An 18,701-nucleotide genomic window follows, 5' to 3' on the forward strand; every position below is an offset into this window, starting at 1 on the left:
GGGGGATGGGGGGGGGATTGCTGACTTTTTTATTCCTCCCTTAGAAGCCCAATAAATCTTTTAGTTTAATCAACTAAATGCATTCCAAGAGCATCAAAAAAAGAGGTGCATAAAGTCTAACAATTTGTTTTCTTTACAAAGCAGCCATAGAGTACACAAGCCTGTCCTCTGCAGAAAGCAAGCGTTGCTCGCTGTGCTAAAGCAGTGGTCTCTCTGCCCAGGTAAGACCTGCCTCCTGCTGAGTCAGAGCTAGAGTTCTCCAATCAAAGCATAAGCCTTAATGACTGCAAAGCTATAGCTCTGATACAGCAGGGGCCAGACCACTGGAAAGTTAAATTGGGCTTTCATTTTTTTTTTATTGAAGTTTTGTGTCTTCCAGTTCATCTCTGCGTGGGCTTGGTATAATGAAAGCAAGGTATTTATAGAACGGAGATTATGTGTAAATCTGAAAAGCTTTGAAATGCATCTTTCTTAATCGACAGCGAGGCGGAGGTGTGAGGATTAACAGATAAAGGCCTTACCTGACTTTTCCTTTGGTGTTTCGAAGAACAGTTGCTGCAAAGTTCTGAGTGACGCCAACAAGACTAATCCCATCCACTTCCAAGATCTGATCGTTGACGAGGATCCTGAGAACGCGTACAAAGTCATGATCATTACAGCCAGCAACAGAAAAAAGTAAATTAAAACAACAACAAACAGAATAAACAAAACTAAAGTTATTGTCATCATTGAAAGGCCTCTAAGTTGATGAGTCGGGGTACAATTAGAAGACAATTATTACATTATTACAAGTAATAAGGTGAAAAGTTCTGGCTATAAACTTCTCTGCCCTAACACATTGGATTTTCTCTTCGCATGCATCTCTTCACCGTGGTCTTCGTCCATTAAAAGCAGTGGCCCCAAAAAAGTCATGTCATTGAGGGACATTGAGCCTACACAGAGGTAAGTGCAACTGGTACCAATGCTGGGGGAACACCCACTGACACCAATGATAGTGACTCATTCCTCCCACTGACCACTGACATTGCGGCATTTATTACTTCAACTGATGCCGAAACATCTACTACCTGTAACTGTTGTATAAAAGGTACAAATTAATTAAATGTAATTAATTTAATTTAAATAAAGCAGTTCCGTATTTATAAATACATGATTAAAAGTATTTTTCTGAATTACAGTGTAGGTGCCTGAATTTGACCTGGTAGCTGTACAAGGAACCATTCACTGACATAGTGCATGCTGCTAGGAGGAGAGATTAGAGTGACAATGACATCAGCACCTCACTGTGCTGCATCTCCTTTTATTGCCCAGTCACAAGTTCGGGACGGGCCCATGATGGCCTGGGCTCATGGCTGTCATCCAACCCAGAACACCGAGGTCATCTTGTGGTGGAAAGGAAGTACTGTGGGAGATAGCTCCAGGATGAAGGTGGGTATTGTAACAACAGCTGCTTTTTATATTTTAAACGTTCTTTTCATTTTTTTAGGCTGAAATTAAGTGTGCATAAATTCCCGGATTATTTTCTCAGATCTGATGATTGTTTTTTAAGTGGCTTTGTTGCTTAAAACATTTCTACAAAAATCACTCTGTAATAGAAAACCATCAAGGGCTCAATCACAGCGGAGTGATGTGCGAATCACACGTTACCATCCATTTAGCGCACACACAACCCACCCAGGTACCATGCACTATGTGCTTTGTGTTTCCATTCGTTGCAGTGGCACACCAATGCACCTCCCAGCGACTGTGCATTGCAGCTGCAGTGCTGTGGGAAATGTAGGGCATGCACTGCACTGGTCCCTAATACTTACCTATCCCACCACCCATTCTTATGAACTTCGCTCTCTTCCAGAGAAATGGCCTTTTCATATCCAGTAGACTTCCGAGTATGTGTGATACTTGGTCTTCTGCTGTGTCCTGTAGTTCTATCCACCAGTCCTACGTCACTGGAGGATATAGGAGTGATGTAGGGATCAGCAGAGAGAACCACAGCACATGGCGGGGAACACAACCATCCAACACTTCTGTAGAGTCAAATGTTTAAGATCCTGCCGGAGACTGGAGCTCTTGACCAGATCAGGTGGTGGGATAGGTGAGCATTATCGGTCTTCTATTAGAAGATACCTTTTAGAGTAAGTTTTCCCTGGCGACAGAGTACTTTTAAAGCAACCCTGCCATAAAACTAAATTTGCAACGAAACAGTGCTCCTCTAAAGGTGAAAGAGGATACTTGACCACTAAACTCGGCTGTGTTCTAAAGAAATCCACTGCTGAGGTATTTCGGAACCAATTTCTGGGAGTGTTGATCTGCCCAGAAGTCAATCTGCCCCCTGTGTTTGCTTGAGCTGACCTCTATAGCAATTATTTGTCATGTAATGATATGGGGGTCCAATGGAAGAACCACTGCATAGAAATTCTAGGAGGAGGGGTCATCATGGTGACTACAGTGGACCATATCTGCGTAATGTCTGTTGAAATGACCAGTTGTAGTCACCATCAGATACCCATGTGACAGTGACAACACTGATCTTACCAGAAGTTGATCTGCCCCCCCCTCCCTATTCTCTTCTCCCCATGTGTGCTTAAGCACACATGGGGGTCCAATGGAAGAACCACTGTACAGAATTTCTAGTGAAGGATGGGGTCATCATGGTGACTACAGTGGACAGTATCTTCGTAATGTTTGTTGAAATAACCAGTTGCAGTCACCATAAGAAGCCCAAGGGTATCCACCGACAACGTCATATGGATGTCACCCTACCACAGGAAGTGCCTGAACAAGGACCTTCCTGGGAGGATCACCAGTTATTGTTTCAACTAAAGCTGCAGATTTCATAGCACTGACTTTTAAAACAACTTTAACTTGTTACAGATGATATGAGATTTTCATGATTGGGTTTACATGTACTTTAATCTGTATCAGCTTTAGGCTTTAGAAAATAATAATTATTATGTGAAAATGTTGAAACAGGTTTGGAATAAATAAAAGGATTTGATAACACTGGTAAATGGCATTCAAATCCATTAAATTTAAACTGTTTCTTCAAAGTATTTAATTGTGTGTAAATGTACCATATCCTATTATAATTCTATCTCATGATGTGTGAAGTATATTTATTGAAAACTATTTCTTACTAGTGAGATCTGTTTGTTTTTTTTTTTTTTAACAGGAGGGAGCAGGAAGGAGTCTTCAATGGATCTTTGATGGCTTTAGAAGCTGAAATGACCACATTGTAATGGATATAAAAACATATTTGATCGAGCTCAGTAGTGCATTTATTAAACCATTTAAAGCAAGGCCGTCTTTAATGCAAGGCAAAAGGGGCAGTTGCCCCAGGGCCAGTCATTGCTGTGGGGCCAAAAGCAGCTGCCCCTTGAGCCAGCAAAAGATACACATGGGTACCGTTCTGTTTAATATGCAATTGGCATTGCATACTGTTGTTCTGCCCCTGCCGTACGCTGTGCAGCGTGGCCTTGTGACGTCACCTCTTAAGCTGGCCATACACCTATAGATTATCTGCAGACTTGCTATGGTCAGATGGAAAAAGTGCAACGGATTCCTCCATCTTCGCTAAACTGTGTGGACAGAGGAATCTCCCGCTGGGCCAAGCTTCAGTATCATGCTAGTCGGCCCCGCTGGCTGTCAAAACACCTGAACAATGCCTGCATCCAATCAGATTATTCAGGTATTTTGTGAGCCAGCGGGGCTGACTAGCAAGGTACTAAAGCTTGGCCCAGTGGCAGATTCCTCCATCCACACAGTTTAGCGAAGATGGAGGAATCTGTTGCCCTTCTTCCATCTGACCATAGAAAATGTGCAGAAAATCTATAGGTGTATGGCCAGCTTTACGTGGGGTCACGTCTCCCTTTGAGATGTCTTCTTTTATCTGCTCCTATCGCATGGTATAGGGGCGGGGCATGGTGGGTAGGAGCGGGGAAGGCTAAAATAAATGTTTGGCCAGGGTGCAATCATTATTAAAGACAGTCCTGATTTAAAGGGAAAATCCACTTTCATTAAAAAATAATAATAAAATATAGTATTGCTTGCTACACAAAATGAACTTTCCATTTCAATTTCAAGCCACTGAAATTTTCTAAAATTGTTCCAAAAATGTGGCAACCTAAAGGCGTTCCGTAAGCCGCTGGTGTACAGAACACCCTCAAAAAGTGCAATTTCCTGCTTGCGCGATTGGCTTACAGATTATCCCAGAAGTCTGCACCAAGAAGTAACATTTTAGGCATCCTCTGCAAATAGAACTTCATGTTTACTTAGATATTCCCTAAGTGTTAGTTTCTTCTAATGGGATGCAGATATTGCAACTTTCCTCACTAGAACACAGAGAGTGCACCAGACCCTCCCATTCAGGAATCAGGAATCAGTCTGGAAAGGATATCTGGAACGGGCAGCTATTTCCTCAGTAGGTAGGAATCGGCAACAAAGTTTCTGCAAAAGGCTGATATCAAGTTCAATTATGTAAAAACTGCTAGAACGCTGTCTAAAACAGGGGTGGGTGACATGTTGCCATACAGGTGCCCTTTTCCTACACAGCAGTGGGAGCCAAACTTCAGCCCTTCAGCTGTTGTGGAACTACAAGTCCCATGAGGCATTGCAAGATCGACACAAGATCCTCCCCGCTGTGTAACCTGTCATGGACGGAGGAATTACGGGAAGCGCTGCTTCCGACTTTTGACAGGTAGCGGGCTTCCCCACTGTTTGTGTAACCTAACTTGGTGAGGCAAGAGCCTCTACTCTGTGTTAGAGGCGTGAGCTCTGTGGATGGCTTGGATCAATGGCAAAGTGCCATTGGTCCAAGCTGTCCAATAAAAAAAAAACATTGAGGCCATCGATCTGGATGCCTCAGCAGTGACGAGCAAGTGAGGGACAGGGAGGCTCCTCCCTATCCCCTCCCTTCCTCCTCCCCACACAGCTTGGTTACCGAGCTGGGGGCGGGACTTCAACAGGATGGGGCAGAGCTACAGTGGGACAGGGGGCAAAGTTTCGGCAGGCTGGGGGATGCCTCACCCAGCACCAAGGCACGGCCCGTCACTGCTGTGTTATGGTGCTCGATCACAGTGCAAGATACAGACGGGTAACAAGCAAAAATTTTGGAATGACATTCGTCAAGTCTGTTAATGATCTGATGAGATTCTTCATATAAACATTCGTACGAAAATCTAGCAGTGCATGGCCGGCTTTACTGGCAGTCTCACTACTCCCTGCTGCAATCTCCATCATTTAAATATAAATAAATTAAATGTCTACGAAGAAGAGAGAGACCCTTAGGCAAGTCTGGGGGTAGGGGGTTGGGATTACAGGTGCCAGACATGCCTCTTTCAGCCAGGAACACGAAATAAAATATTAACAGAATCATTTCATTTTTATAAGCAAAATGTCTGTACAATTTTATTATAGCTTTATAAAAAATATGCCAAAATGCTAAACAATGGCCCCTTCCCTTCCTCCCTGTCTATTGCATTGGTACAGAACCAGAAATCTAACCCAGAAACATATACAACAAATGAAAAAAGTACTGAAAACCACTCAACAAACCTTGATTGCCCCTTATGATAAAAACATGGAAACATCCCACATGTACTCCCTGCAGGGTATGTCTCTTCACTTGTAACTCCTCAATAATGCAACATATATCATGCTGAATGATACATTATTCATCCGATACGGCCATGGTTATGACTCCATGCCTATTAACTCTGACACACAGTTCCAAATCCTTGTACGGTAATAGCTTAGGGCCCCATTTATAAAGCAGTGGTTTGGCCTTACCACGACCATATTGCTGCCCATTCATAAAGGCCAGAGGTTCTCTTTACAAGTGTGCATTGCGCTCCACTTACTTTGGGATTCTGAAGCTAGCAGGGGAAGAAAGCCGGGTAACGTGACCCATCTAAAGTTATGTGATAGGCTTCTACTCCTATTACAGATTTCCTCTGCAATGTTAGGCAGGCTTCACACTGCGGCCTGCATTTTATAAATGACTTGTAAAATGTATGAAGCGGGTGGAGTAAAACTGTGGTGTCCAGCAGCAGATAACATATCCACTCTTTGCTATAAATAGACTCCTAGAGGTCACCATTAAATAACATTCCTTGACACACCAATTGCTAAACTTGACAGGTCTTAAGCAGTCTAACATAGCCCCCTGAACAGTCACACGTACTGTGCTCCAATCAATCACCAACTCCACCCAGAAATGTTTTTACCCCTTGCAGTGGGGATAGCCCGCACTGCAAGGGTTACCTGCGCATCTCCCCCCTATCCTCGGATCCGGCAGTGCTCCCTCCAGCCTGTCTTTTCCTCCGCTGCAGTCCCTCGGTGTCCTCACATCCTATGCACTGTAATGGACGTGATGACTGGAGGATTCCTAGACCGCTGCAAAGGAGTTGGAGAGATGCTCCAGGGACCGCAATGTGGGGGGTAGCCCCACTGCAATGGTTAGTCAAATGTCTTCTTGAAGCAATGTGCAGAGGCTTAGCGTAGGCTCCAGGGGTTTGTTTCAACCTCCTCTTGCTGCGGAGTAACCTCCTCTAAGCTACCAGCAGGGGGCGCTGCTGAGAAATGCTATACTGGTTCTGCATTGGGTTGGATAATTAGCTTTTCTCATAAGAATGCCAAAGCTGGCCATACACCTTACAATTATCTGCAGATTTTCTGTGGTCAGATGGAAAAGATGCAACAGATTCCTCCATCTACACTTAACTGTGTGGATGGAGTAATCTCCACCTGGGCCAATCTGTTGCACTTTTTCCGTCTCACCACCGAAAATCTGCAGATAATTGTAAGGTGTGTGGGCACCTTAAGAAGCAGCTGGGGTAGGATGGAAACAGATCCCAGGAGGCTCTGGTCTGTCAAACCAAACATGGTAAAAGATACAATTACATTTTAGCAGGCACTTAAAGTGACCCTGCCACTACATGAAAAATAGTTAAATCAGAGGGAGCAGTGGCGTAACAATCACCCAGGCGGCCGCTATGGGGCCCGAGGCACGGCGGGGCCCGGCCAGGACATCTCCCTGATGCCGTGCGGGGGCCGCCTGGGTCGCTATGGCATCTTGCTCAGACAGCCAGGCTGCTGGCTGTCACTGGCGGCTGTGAGGAGGAACGCTCCGTTCCTTCTCACAGCCGCTGCTGAGTTGGTGACAACCAGCAGCTTCGCAGGAGGTGGCTGGGCCCGTCATCTGCAGTGATCGGGGGGCGGGGCCCGGTGATCGAGGGGGCGGGGCCCGGTGATCGAGGAGGCGGGGCCCAGTGACGGAGGAGTCGATCCTGGAGAAGATGGAGGGGGACAGAGGATCAGGGCTGACAGGTAAGAGGGCTTGACCGCCCGCCTGAGACCCTGCAGAGCCCACCATAGAGATTCTATGGTGGGCTCTGCAGGGTCACCCTTAGGTGGGCTGTTTGGGTTATCAGGTGGGCGTAACTAGAAATCACAGGGCCCCATACAAAATTTTGCTATGGGGCCCTTTGATTTCTAGTTACGCCCCTGAGAGGCAGCCTGTAAAATATCAGTTTTATTGGCAACTCTAATCTTTAAACTCTTCAGGAGCTACATCCACCACTAGTATCCAACACTTAGGGTGTGTTAGATGCTGCATTTTTCGATACATGCTGCGTGCAGTCTGCCTTTTGCTTTAGTTACTGCAAGAAACATGGTTGCTTTAAAGGACGAACACTAAGGGGCTGATTTATAAACCGTCAAGCAAAACAAATGACAAACGCACTCATCAATTCGTTAACAGGTTTACAGCAAGGGGCACATGGAAGGGCTTCAAACAGTAAAACATAAAAAAGTTTCCAGGCATACTCACCAGCCAGCATGCAAAAAACCTGTCTAACCACTAAGGTTAAAAGCAGAGGTTTGGGTATACGTCTTCTGCAGAAAATGTGAAAGCCGCACATCCACGCCAAGGCACCTCTTATAGTGCGGTCCAACTCTAAACTATGAGAGTCCCCCATCTTGGAGCACATGGGGCAAAAGATTAAATTGGGTGCAGGTTCTTCTGCCCCATGTGCTCCAAGATGGAGACTCTCATAGTTTAGAGTTAGGCACTATAAGAGGTGCCTTGACGTGGCTGTGCGGCTTTCAAATTTTCTGCAGAAGACGTGTATCCAAACCTCTGCTTTTAACCTTAGTGGTTAGACAGGTTTTTTTGCATGCTGGCTGGTGAGTGTGCCGGGAAACTTTTTTTCTGATTTATAAACCGTTTGCACAGCTCTTTGCTGTGTGAATGAGATTTGCAGTGTTCTATGGCCACTAGATGGAGGCATTGCGCACAGGAAATTCCTATGATCCTCAGTTCCATCTAGTGGCTATACAACACTGCAAATCTGGTTTGCACAGCGAAATGCTGTGATATTGGTTTATAAACGAACCCCTAAGTTTTCTTATTAACATTTATTTGTAGTTTTCCAACTCCCACTTGCTCAAAGGCAGATGTTTAATCAGACTGCTGGCAGCCCCATCAAGACGCTTCTTACCGTCCATCTCTTTGAGCTGCCCCTCCTTCTGTGACTGTCTTAACGAATATTCCAAGTTTCTCCAGGCCTGTGTCAGCGCCAACTCCCATTCCGATAATGCTAACACCGAGACCGTCTTCATCTGCAAAAGGAATTGGGGTGACAGCAGTGAGTATTCGATCTTATTATCCCGAGAAGAAAAATATGACACATACAGTAAAGCAAAGAGTGAGATTTATAAAATTGGACGGCAGGGTTCAGGTTCTGTGATAGGCACTGATAGGCCAAACGTTTCCTTATAACTTGTGGGAAGAATGTGGAGGGGTTACAACCTCTGTCAGCCAATGTTTGTGGTCATTTAGATTTCCCATCACTTCCTGTTCTGTTGCCTGGACAGGAAGTGCAGGGAAATCTCCCCAGTGAGAACATAGCAGTGAAAACACAATTGATTATAAATCGGCCGATTTAAAAAAACTATATAAAATATTTTGGCTGGAGCTTCAAATGTATGTCTCTTCTCTATTTTTAACAATATTTCACTTTTTTGTCCCGTTGATCACACGAAGGCCCTATGTAAACTGAGACAAATGCGCTTGGGAATCATCTAGATCTGTTGATGCCAGTTGTGCACGGTGCAGCATACAAGAGCATCTGGAATCTACCTTTTTGCACTAACCAAACCCACATAAAACAATATTAGTGTTCTAAAACGTCTATATATAAAACATATCTAATCATCTTCTCATCTTCCTTGCATAGGCAGAGGTCACGTTTTGGCCGAATCAACAGCAATTTCATTGTACTTGCATAAAATGCCCTGAGCCGGGGAACAAAAAAAAAGAAAACGAATGCAGTCACCACCTGCACGCAATATATTACAATTTGTTCTTGGGATTAGATACACTTTGAAGTATAAGCCTTCATGGGTTTAAAGCAGGGGTCTCAAACCTACGGCCCTCCAGCTGTGGTGAAACTACAAATCCCATGATGCATCTCTCTTCGGGAGTCATGTCTGTGGCTGTGAGAATCTTGCAATGCCTCATGGGATTTGTAGTTCCACCACAGCTGGAGGGCCGGAGGTTTGAGACCCCTGGTTTAAAGGAGAACTATGAGTCGAGTGATTTCCACTCACCTCATAGTTCTAGCCGACCCATGACAATGAGACTGTCACAGGTCGGCTCAGTAGATCGGGAGGTGAGCGAACACATACCGGGTTCGCTCACCTCTCGATCCTGTCACGGCTCTCTGCCGTGACAGGGGGAGGGGCTGGATCCCCCTCTCCCCGCTCCGATCTGCCAGCGCTGACTGGCGGAACGGACGGGGGAGGGGGCGGGTACAGCTGGCTCTGCCTCTAGATAGGCAGAGCCAGCTGTCACTCACGCAGCTGGGCGGATCCCGACGTCCAGGTTGGGATCCGCTCCGGCTGCGGCGTCTCAGTATACCGCGAGCTGTAGCTCGCGGTATACTGAGCTTAGGGTAACGGGAGGACGCTAGTTTGTGTCCTCCCGTTACCCTTAGGAGAACTATGGGGAAAAACACTGACCCCATAGTTCTCCTTTAAAGAATAACATATAGAATATAAATATGATTTTGGGTAAATGTGACGTATTACAAGTAAATAAAGACTGTGCAAAACACGGCAGGCCTTTACGGGGTTAACAATTAAAGGAGGACTGAAGAAACATACAAAGGAGACGGTATTCTCAGCTGAAAGCTGGAGGACAAATAATATTGGAGATTTAGGAAGATTATTCATTAAAAGAACCAGCAGATAATGTGTAAAGCCGCGGCCTTGTCTAGTACCACGTTGCCCTTTGTAGGGAGGACGACGAGACTGCAGACTAATGTTCCAGATTAAATGTCACTTGCTGCAGCTTGTTCTCTGGAATTGAGGCTATTAAAGAAATATTCATCATTGCCACACCACTGTGTTCTACCACGGACTGCTCACTGCAAAGAATCTGCTCATGGTGGAAACCAACGGTGTAAACAAAGGAGATAAAAATGGGTAAGATGTAAACCATATCTAAACCCAAAACCAAAAAAAATGTGATATACTAGTCCTAAGATATAAGGTGGCTGCATAAGTTTCTTGTTTTAAATTATACAACAGACCAAAAATTTGGACCTACATCGGATAAATTTTATAGAGATGTTTGCAAAAGATAAAAAAAGATAACAGGAGGAAAGAGGGGTAGATTAATTCAATTTTTTTTAAAGGACTGTCCCTTAAAGGGCTTGTTCACACCAAGTGCAGAGCAGTTACAGAACACATCAAAAATGCATCCAATGTATTCTGATGGTATTTTGGGCTCTATTACACACCACAGCGTTCAGTTCCAGAGTATGTGGAAAAACTGCAGCATGTACTATTTTTTCTGCTCTGATACCAGGGACAGTTGGGAACTCACTACAATATTGAGGATCTGAGGGATGCTAGTTTTATGGGGAACCTGATGAGGCAGGTGTAGAAGAAACAATGGGCATAGAAATTAAAGCAGAAAGGTATTACATTGCATTGATAGATAAGGAATCAGCATTGGACCTGTGCCACTATACTAACTCTTGAATCTTCTCGCTGTGGTCCCACTTTTTATACTGCCTGTGTAAGTTACTACTTTTAATAAATTTGTACATGTTTAATTGCTACACCATGAGGGCTCTCTCCTTTTTTTATTCCTAAAATATCGTTGGACCACGGCGACAAGTTTCGCTAACACCACATCTGAGAAGATCCATCTTTGCACTTCTGGAACACCGTCAGCGCTGCAAGGGAGAAGATCAAACACTCACCCTACTGGGTCTCAGAGTGGAAACAACCGGGTCCAAAATAAAAGCGTGATCGTAAGCCCAAGTGCCACTAACCAAAAGCCTTCTTCTAACTCCATTTGGTGAGTACCCACCCAAGAGGGGTTGTTGGACTACCACTGAAATATACCATCAACTTTTTTTCCTGTACATGTTTCCTATGGCTTTTTTTTACCTCCCACTGAACACTGCACTCCGATGATTTAATTTTTTTTTTTATTGTGTGGATCGCCTACATATTGTTACATATCTTTCATAGACCTTTTGATAGGTCATCATGTTTCTTTAAACACTTTTCTTGATGATTTAATGCAACAATTTATTACATTTTGACTAACATTTGATACCATCACTAGTTAATAGACTTTCACATAGTGACTAATTTCCTTTGTTGTTTCAATGCTGTCTTGTTTTTCACAGTTCCTTTGATACAATTGAGTTATTTAGTTCTTCCTTTTTCCAAGATTACATGCAGGATTTCTTTTGATTTATTTAATATTGGGTATAGGCTAAATCAATAAGGATAAGAGTCACCAGCACTCCAACTATGATATAACTTTGTCTTTTATTGATACAAGTCTATCATATCAGAAAGTAAATTACGTTTTGGGCCTGCATAATATTCAGTCAGCCAAAGACATGGTCTGTATTTTTACTTTCTAGCTACACTCTATGACCAACATGGTACCAAACTTTATTGTGATCAATTTTCAATACTTTTTCATTTGACCAAGTTTTTGGCACGGCAAGGTTCATGGCACCCATATACAAGACAGCAAACTGGCAGTACACTAATGTTTTAGATAGGCTGAATCGAAGAGTCGAGGAGAAGCAGGAGGGGATAAGTATTTCTACATACAAACATATGTAACTGAAGAACATTTAAAGGAATATATGGAATACCAAAGCAGGCTATAATCCAACAATTAGATTGTACTTGAACTTTCTATCTTAAAACCTCCACACAAAGTTTCTAAAAATGAGACTAGCAAAGATTTCATCTTTAATTAAAGCAGGAACCTAGAGAAGCATATCTTCCAGAGCACTCAAACCTGAGGTGCTCAATATGCAAATATTGACTTCCTTTTCTGAGTTTAGAGCTTTGGTCTGCCCTCTATAAGACAGTGAGACCCAGACCATGTGAGTCCAACGTGTTTCACATAAAAGCTCCACACAGAACCAAGGATTGGCCTAAGAATTATACTAAATTACGCTAACAAACTCAGGGATGGGTCAACGGGGGGCAAGGTCACTTACCTAATTGTAGGTTCAAAGTCCAGGCGAAGATTTTGTGATGGTCTGAGGAGGATGGTCTCGCTGAAGTTAGTCGGAGATCCGATGAAGAGAGAACTTACCACCCACCCGCTCGAACACATTGTTTGTGGTCAGTTACTGTCAAAGCAGTGTTGGCGTTTTTGGGGTCTTTTGAAGGCAGAGTACATAGGTGATGGTGGTTAATGTTTGGGGATCTGTCTTGGTATGGGTCTTCAAGTCATAGTGATATATGGTGGTTGAACAGGCAATTGAGATATGGAGGTGTCGGCAGTCGATGTGTAGGTTGTCCCCGAGGCGGTGTGGTGCGGCTGGGGGCCTAACTGATTCAAGGGGTTCAGCAGAGACACCATATCTGGTAATAATTTGGGCCTTCAAAAGACCTTAAAAATCTCATGCTGAATTGTTCCAATTTTTGTTAAGTTTATTTTTGTTAATTTGTATAATAAAAGGCTGCTATGGCCATTCAACTCCATGAAAAGTGTGGTCTATTTTATTAGGTTGAAGAGGGAGGTTTGTGGTTCTAGTAATCTTTGTAACTAGGGAATTGGGACATCGGTTCTACATTAGTCATGTACAGTATGTGGTCATTTGTGCCCATTTTGCTGAAAGAACATTTGTGAGGTCAGGTACTGGTGGACGAGAAGCCCTGGCTTGCAATCAATGTATCGATTCATCCCAAAGCTGCTCAGTAGGGTTGAGGTCAGGGCTTTGTGTAGCCCACTCAGGTTGCTCCATATAAAATTAATCAATCCATATATTCAAGAAGCTTACTTTGTCCACAGGGTCATAGTCATACGGGAGCAGAAAAGGTCCTTTTGCCACATGGTTGGAGGCGCACAATTCTCTTAAATATCTTTGTACCCTGTAGCATTAACAAAACTCTTCACTGAAAACACCTGAACTCAATAATTTGGAGGGGTGTCCACATACGTTTGTCCGTTAAGTGTACACACATCTAGCTGGCCAGCAGAGGTCACTGTCAGGCTTTATACACAGCTTGTAATAAAACCCTAGGATAATTATACACGGAGCAGTGATGAAGTAGATGGAGCTGTAGGGAAGAACACTAGACCAGCAAATCCTTAACTCTACGGAGCGTATGATCGATGCGCTGGCACCTCAGGCCGGGCAGATACATGGAAGGCAGCTCAAGGTCACACAGGGAGCTGACTGCAGGATCCGGATGTTCATTATACGCTGACATTACCAGCGACCCATACCTGCCACCTGTTTTCTCTATGTTCTCTAACTGCGATCACTACCGTCAGCCGGATAAAGCCAATCATTGTTAAAGGAGGACTCTGAGCAAAAATATAAAGGGGAAGTTATAAGAACTGGAGCAGACTAAATCTGGAGCAGCTGTGCATGGCAACCAACAAGCTTCTCTCTTTCATTTTCAAATCTTAAATGAACAAACTGAAGAGAGATGCCGATTGGTTGCCATGCACAGCCGCTCCAGATTTTGTCTGCTCCAGTTTTGATAAATTCCCCTCAATATATTTAGCAGGAACTCTTGAAAAGAGAGCTCTATTTGGGCTTATTTTTGAAAATAAAACTAACATTCTATTAAAGTGGAACTGGAACTCAAAAAGGGAAGATTTGCAATGTTCGAGGGAAAATTTAGAAATGGTGAATGTGCCTAAGCAGTATTCTGAAAAATCTACCCTTATCTGGAATTCCCCCTTAAAGTGACATTAAAGGATCATTTTTCCCCCCTCCCCCAATGCTAATGTTAGCACTTACCTTAAATGATGTCTCTTAATCCGATTTTCTTCTTCTTTCCTGATGTTTTCATCTGTCCCTCCAGCGGTGCGGCGGCTCTCCGATCCAGTGCTGACTGATTCTCGGGCGGGAGCGCGCAGCAAAGACAAGGTAAGTTTAAACCGCTGTTAACGCGTTTAAAAAAAAAAAAACAGTTTGCCTATAGTTACTGCTTGATAGCAGTAGCTATATGCAAAAAAAAACAGAGGGTTTAGAACCCCTTTAAAAAGCGCAGTGCATGTCCTGATATGTAATGGTGCCTAGACTTTCCTGTGCCTACTGCTTTATACTGTATATATGCAATATGACATCTAAGACACTGCTGCCTCTGACAATGGTGAAGTCACTGCCATGCTGCTCACTGTTCTCCTTGCTGGAGGCCCTGACATGAGGAAGAAGGCCACCTCTGGATCAACATAGGGTAATTGTGGGCATAGTGTTCTGTTTAGGCTTTTCTTCTTTTTTTTTTTCTCCGTATCTCTATAGGTTGAACTCGATGGACTTGTGTCTTTTTTCAACCTGACTAACTATGTAACTATGTAAGGCATGGTAAGTCAGTGAAACCTAACCTTTTTTTGCATGGGGGTAATGACCCTCTCTGTGCAGCAATTACACCCAACACCGTAGCAGAACCTTGGCAAACGGAGTACTAAGACTCTGCTAAGTGGGAATTTAGGGCAGTGTCTTTGAATTAATGAATCTATGGTCCCTCCACCCATGAGGACCTTATAAGGATTAGAGGGACTACTTCCCATAAAAATCTTGTCACAAGAGTACATCAAATGTACACTTTCTGTAGATAAAGCAATGCAGGTCCGGACTTGAATGCAGTTTAATTGTTTAAGGGAAGAATACATTTCCCTTAAAGTTCTAGAATACCTTTGGTTTTTTTTCTAGAATACTCAAAAAAGCTTTCTTTTACATTTTGGAATTGTCCCTGTCACTGCCCGCTTCTTACAGCGCTTCTTCAAACCTTTGGTCTGGGAGCATGCACACAAGCACCATCCAATCCCCTGACGCTGGGACTACATGTCCCATGAAACTTCATGCACAAGATGAGCTGTCAGTAAATAGCTACTGGGCAGAGCAGACGTCCACTAACTGTCATAGGTCTGTGCCACCTGTGCATGTCCATGCACAGAGCAGGTTTCCTTCCCTTGGTAGACCTGTGCTGAAGCATGCATGTTGGTTTGGCTACGCTGGAACTACATGGAGCCCCTGCAAGTCATTGTAGCCACCTGAGAATTAGAAGTCCTTTGACTTGATCTTGAGTTGAATAGATGGGACTATGAAGAAAAAGACTGAGCATGTAAGAGAAGTACTAGGTGTGGCTACAGCACTGTATGATAAAGTCTCTTGGGTTTAATAATACTTTAATCATGAACTCGATAGGAGGTAGGACAGGATAAGGACAAATATCTCAAAACTCAATGGTCAGGCCTCCGACAACTTCTAAGCCTAGAAGTTGCTGGGTGGGTCTAAGCATCTTGAAGCATCACACAGAACTTCTCTTAAAGCATTTAGCCCCGTGAAACTGGAGCTTCTAGTGTCTCTATGCTCGAGTGACGACTCCAACTTTGAAGAGAGTTAGGTCCACATGGCCTTCAGACACACTTCTGAATAAGCCACACTTTACCGCTCTCAAGGGCCCATCCAGAAAAGGGCTCAGCTGCTTTGTCAGAGCCAGAGCCTTGGGCAACCTACTAGTGACAAGCTCTCCAAGTAATGGCTAAGTGACAAGACAGGCAAAAGATTCCTGATCACATCCCTAAGGGCCCTTACACACCAGGGCGGTTGCGGATCAGCACGGTTACCGCGCTGATATCCAAAGGGAGGTTTTGGGAGTTTTTCATTTTCTTTCAGCACTGAAACGCATGTAAAAACTCCCAAAACCGCGCTGATTAGCACGATTCCATTGAAAGCTGTATGGAAACCGCACCGATCAGCGCGGCAAAAATAGTGAAGGGAGTAGTTCGTGCAGGGGCGGTTCGGATCCCACTGAGCCGCACGGTCGCATGAACGGTCCCCATAGCAATGTATAGGATCGTTCATGACGACGGATCCGCACGCCCGAACCGTCCCGGTGTGAACGGGGCCTGACTCTGGAGCCTCCCTTAAAGAGCAACTGGCAGACACATACAAGTACAGGAAGCCCAGAACCATGACCCAAGAGAGACCCGACAAAAATACAAATACTTGCAAACAGTAATAGCTGGGAAACACACATCCCTATGTCCGTACTAGGTAAGGATAAGTTGGTGGTGACTAGCCTTTTGCCTTTTTTGGGGTACCGCTTCCAAAGTTCAATTGCCCTTTAAAATTTTGGGCCTGCAACAGGTAATGAATAGTAGCCACTACACTCAATGCAATTCAGAAAATAAGAACTTTCACATATCCCAGCCTCCCCTTCCCTTCTGTCTTCCTTGCTGCTGATTGCCTGAGATCTCCTCACAAAGACTGAATGCGATCCAGTGGACCTTTACAGTGCATTAGCTCTTTGAACGTAATGTATACATACAAATAACGCTAGTTTGACATTTTAACCTTTTCCATTTTTTCTGGTGCTTTAAGAGCTGTCATCAAGGGCCCACCATTGCTCATTGCCTGAAGTGTAAACCTAGTCTTTGATGTATGGGGAAATGGCCCACGCAGGGGAAAGGTAAGAACTCCTGTCGTTTTTATTTCCCATTAGTGTCCCATTGGGAAGCATCACCATCAAACCTGTTCTGTAAGCACAACAGTTGTAATGACAGTTGTGGGAAATGACAGTTGAAGCGAAAAAACGTTCCCACTGAAAGATTTGTGCTCCATTCCTGTGTTCAGTGACAACTCAAAATGATTGATTTTCCCATCACTCTCTGTACTGGAGAGTCATTGGGACAAACAGAGAGGGTGAATCTACTCCCAAAGAAAGGCAGCAAAAAGTGGCTTTCGATACACTTTTAAAACTCAATCAAAATAAAATGGACCCCAAACAATTACAGTTTTCTTTAAACTGCACGCAGTCTTCAGAATGCAATGCTTAGTGCAATAATGCTCCATTAAGCAGCGTCTACTGTCCTGTAAGCATGTTTACAGTGTGCATAGCAATAGGGTTCTGATTGGCTCTCACTGCTGCCTCCCTCTCACAGTCTGATTGCTACAGTGAAGAAATTATAGGAAGTTGATGTTAAGAAAGGTCTAGATACTGTTGCTAGCTGTATGCAAAAAAGAAACATTTTTACTGAATGTATAACTGGATTAAAAGACGTTGTTTTATCTGGCCGGGGTTCACATTTACATTTTAATTAGCTGGATGAAAAGCTCACCTTTTTCTAGATCCACTGGGAATATATCAAGCTTTTCCACGCGTTTCTCCAGCTCATATTCCGCCGAAGCTGCTACTGGGTCCACTTCATCATTCCGCCGGTCATAGTCTTCGTTGGAGTATGTGTTGAACACCTGATGAAAGAAAACAGATTTTTACTTGGAACATCTGAAAATCATTTTCTTCATATCAGAGTGGTAGCATGGATTGATGACATAATCGTCCCGCGAGATCCACAATATGAGTTATTGCAACAATTAGACAACACATTACTGAGTACGAATACCGGAGAGGATTCCAAGAAGGGTTCATACTGTCCCAATTTAAAGGAACAGTCCGCTCAACAAAAAATATAGGGGGTTATTGACAAAGCTACCGAAGCCAGTCGAGTGATTAACCCAGCCGAAGAGAAGTGAGCTGAACAATGTTCGGCTATTCACTCCGGCTCAGTACAGCTGATTTCAGCCGTACATCGTCTGCCTTCGGCTGCACTTCGGTCAGCCGAACATGCTCTGCAACACCGACTGAGCCGAAGCTCCGTGAGCTCGCTCACTACCGTTCGTCCCTATTCTCATAGGGGCCCAACGGCAGTGATTGAATAGTCGAGCGGCATTCGGCTCGACTATTCTGCTCGGTACCTCCGCGGTACTGAGCAGAATGGAAAATCAATGAAAATTGTTTTTTTTTTAAAAGGTTGAAAAAATATTTTTTAAATGTTAATAAATAATATAATAATTAAAAAAGAAAGATAAAAAAAGAAAAACAAATAATTAAAACAAACAAAACAATTGGGCGGAGCTCGCTGTGACAGCTAGCTCAGCCAAACTGTTTCCTATTGGCCGGAACCTGCTAGAGTCTTCTAGCAGGTCACTGCCAATGAATAACAACTGGGCGGAGCTGGCCGTGAGGTCACGGCTGGCCCTGCCCAGCTGGCATCTGCAGGGGTTTACGGCCTGCCTTCGGCAAGCCGTTCGCTCCACTTTGGGTGTCACTTCGGCTCAGTCGAGCCGAAGCATGTGCCTTCGGCTCGGCTAAGCCGCTCGGCCGCCTTTGGCTGCTGTACGGGTCACTGAACC

At 44.1% G+C, this 18,701-nt stretch overlaps 1 protein-coding gene across 1 annotated transcript in view; it reads right to left on the reverse strand.

Annotated features, from left to right (window-relative positions):
- PPP1R9A (protein phosphatase 1 regulatory subunit 9A) overlaps window positions 1-18,701 on the reverse strand; it is a 155,074-nt gene that overhangs the window by 52,939 nt on the left and 83,434 nt on the right. Inside the window, exons 3-5 of the mRNA XM_018560770.1 lie at window positions 17,627-17,759; window positions 8,496-8,616; window positions 522-626 (exon numbers count right to left, since the gene is read on the reverse strand). Of these exons, the coding sequence (XP_018416272.1) occupies window positions 522-626; window positions 8,496-8,616; window positions 17,627-17,759 (359 nt within the window). The remainder of the gene's footprint in view (window positions 1-521; window positions 627-8,495; window positions 8,617-17,626; window positions 17,760-18,701) is intronic.

This window comes from Nanorana parkeri, unplaced genomic scaffold (genome assembly GCF_000935625.1).
Source record: "Nanorana parkeri isolate BGI_ZX_2015 unplaced genomic scaffold, ASM93562v1 scaffold477, whole genome shotgun sequence".
Lineage (NCBI taxonomy): Eukaryota > Metazoa > Chordata > Amphibia > Anura > Dicroglossidae > Nanorana > Nanorana parkeri.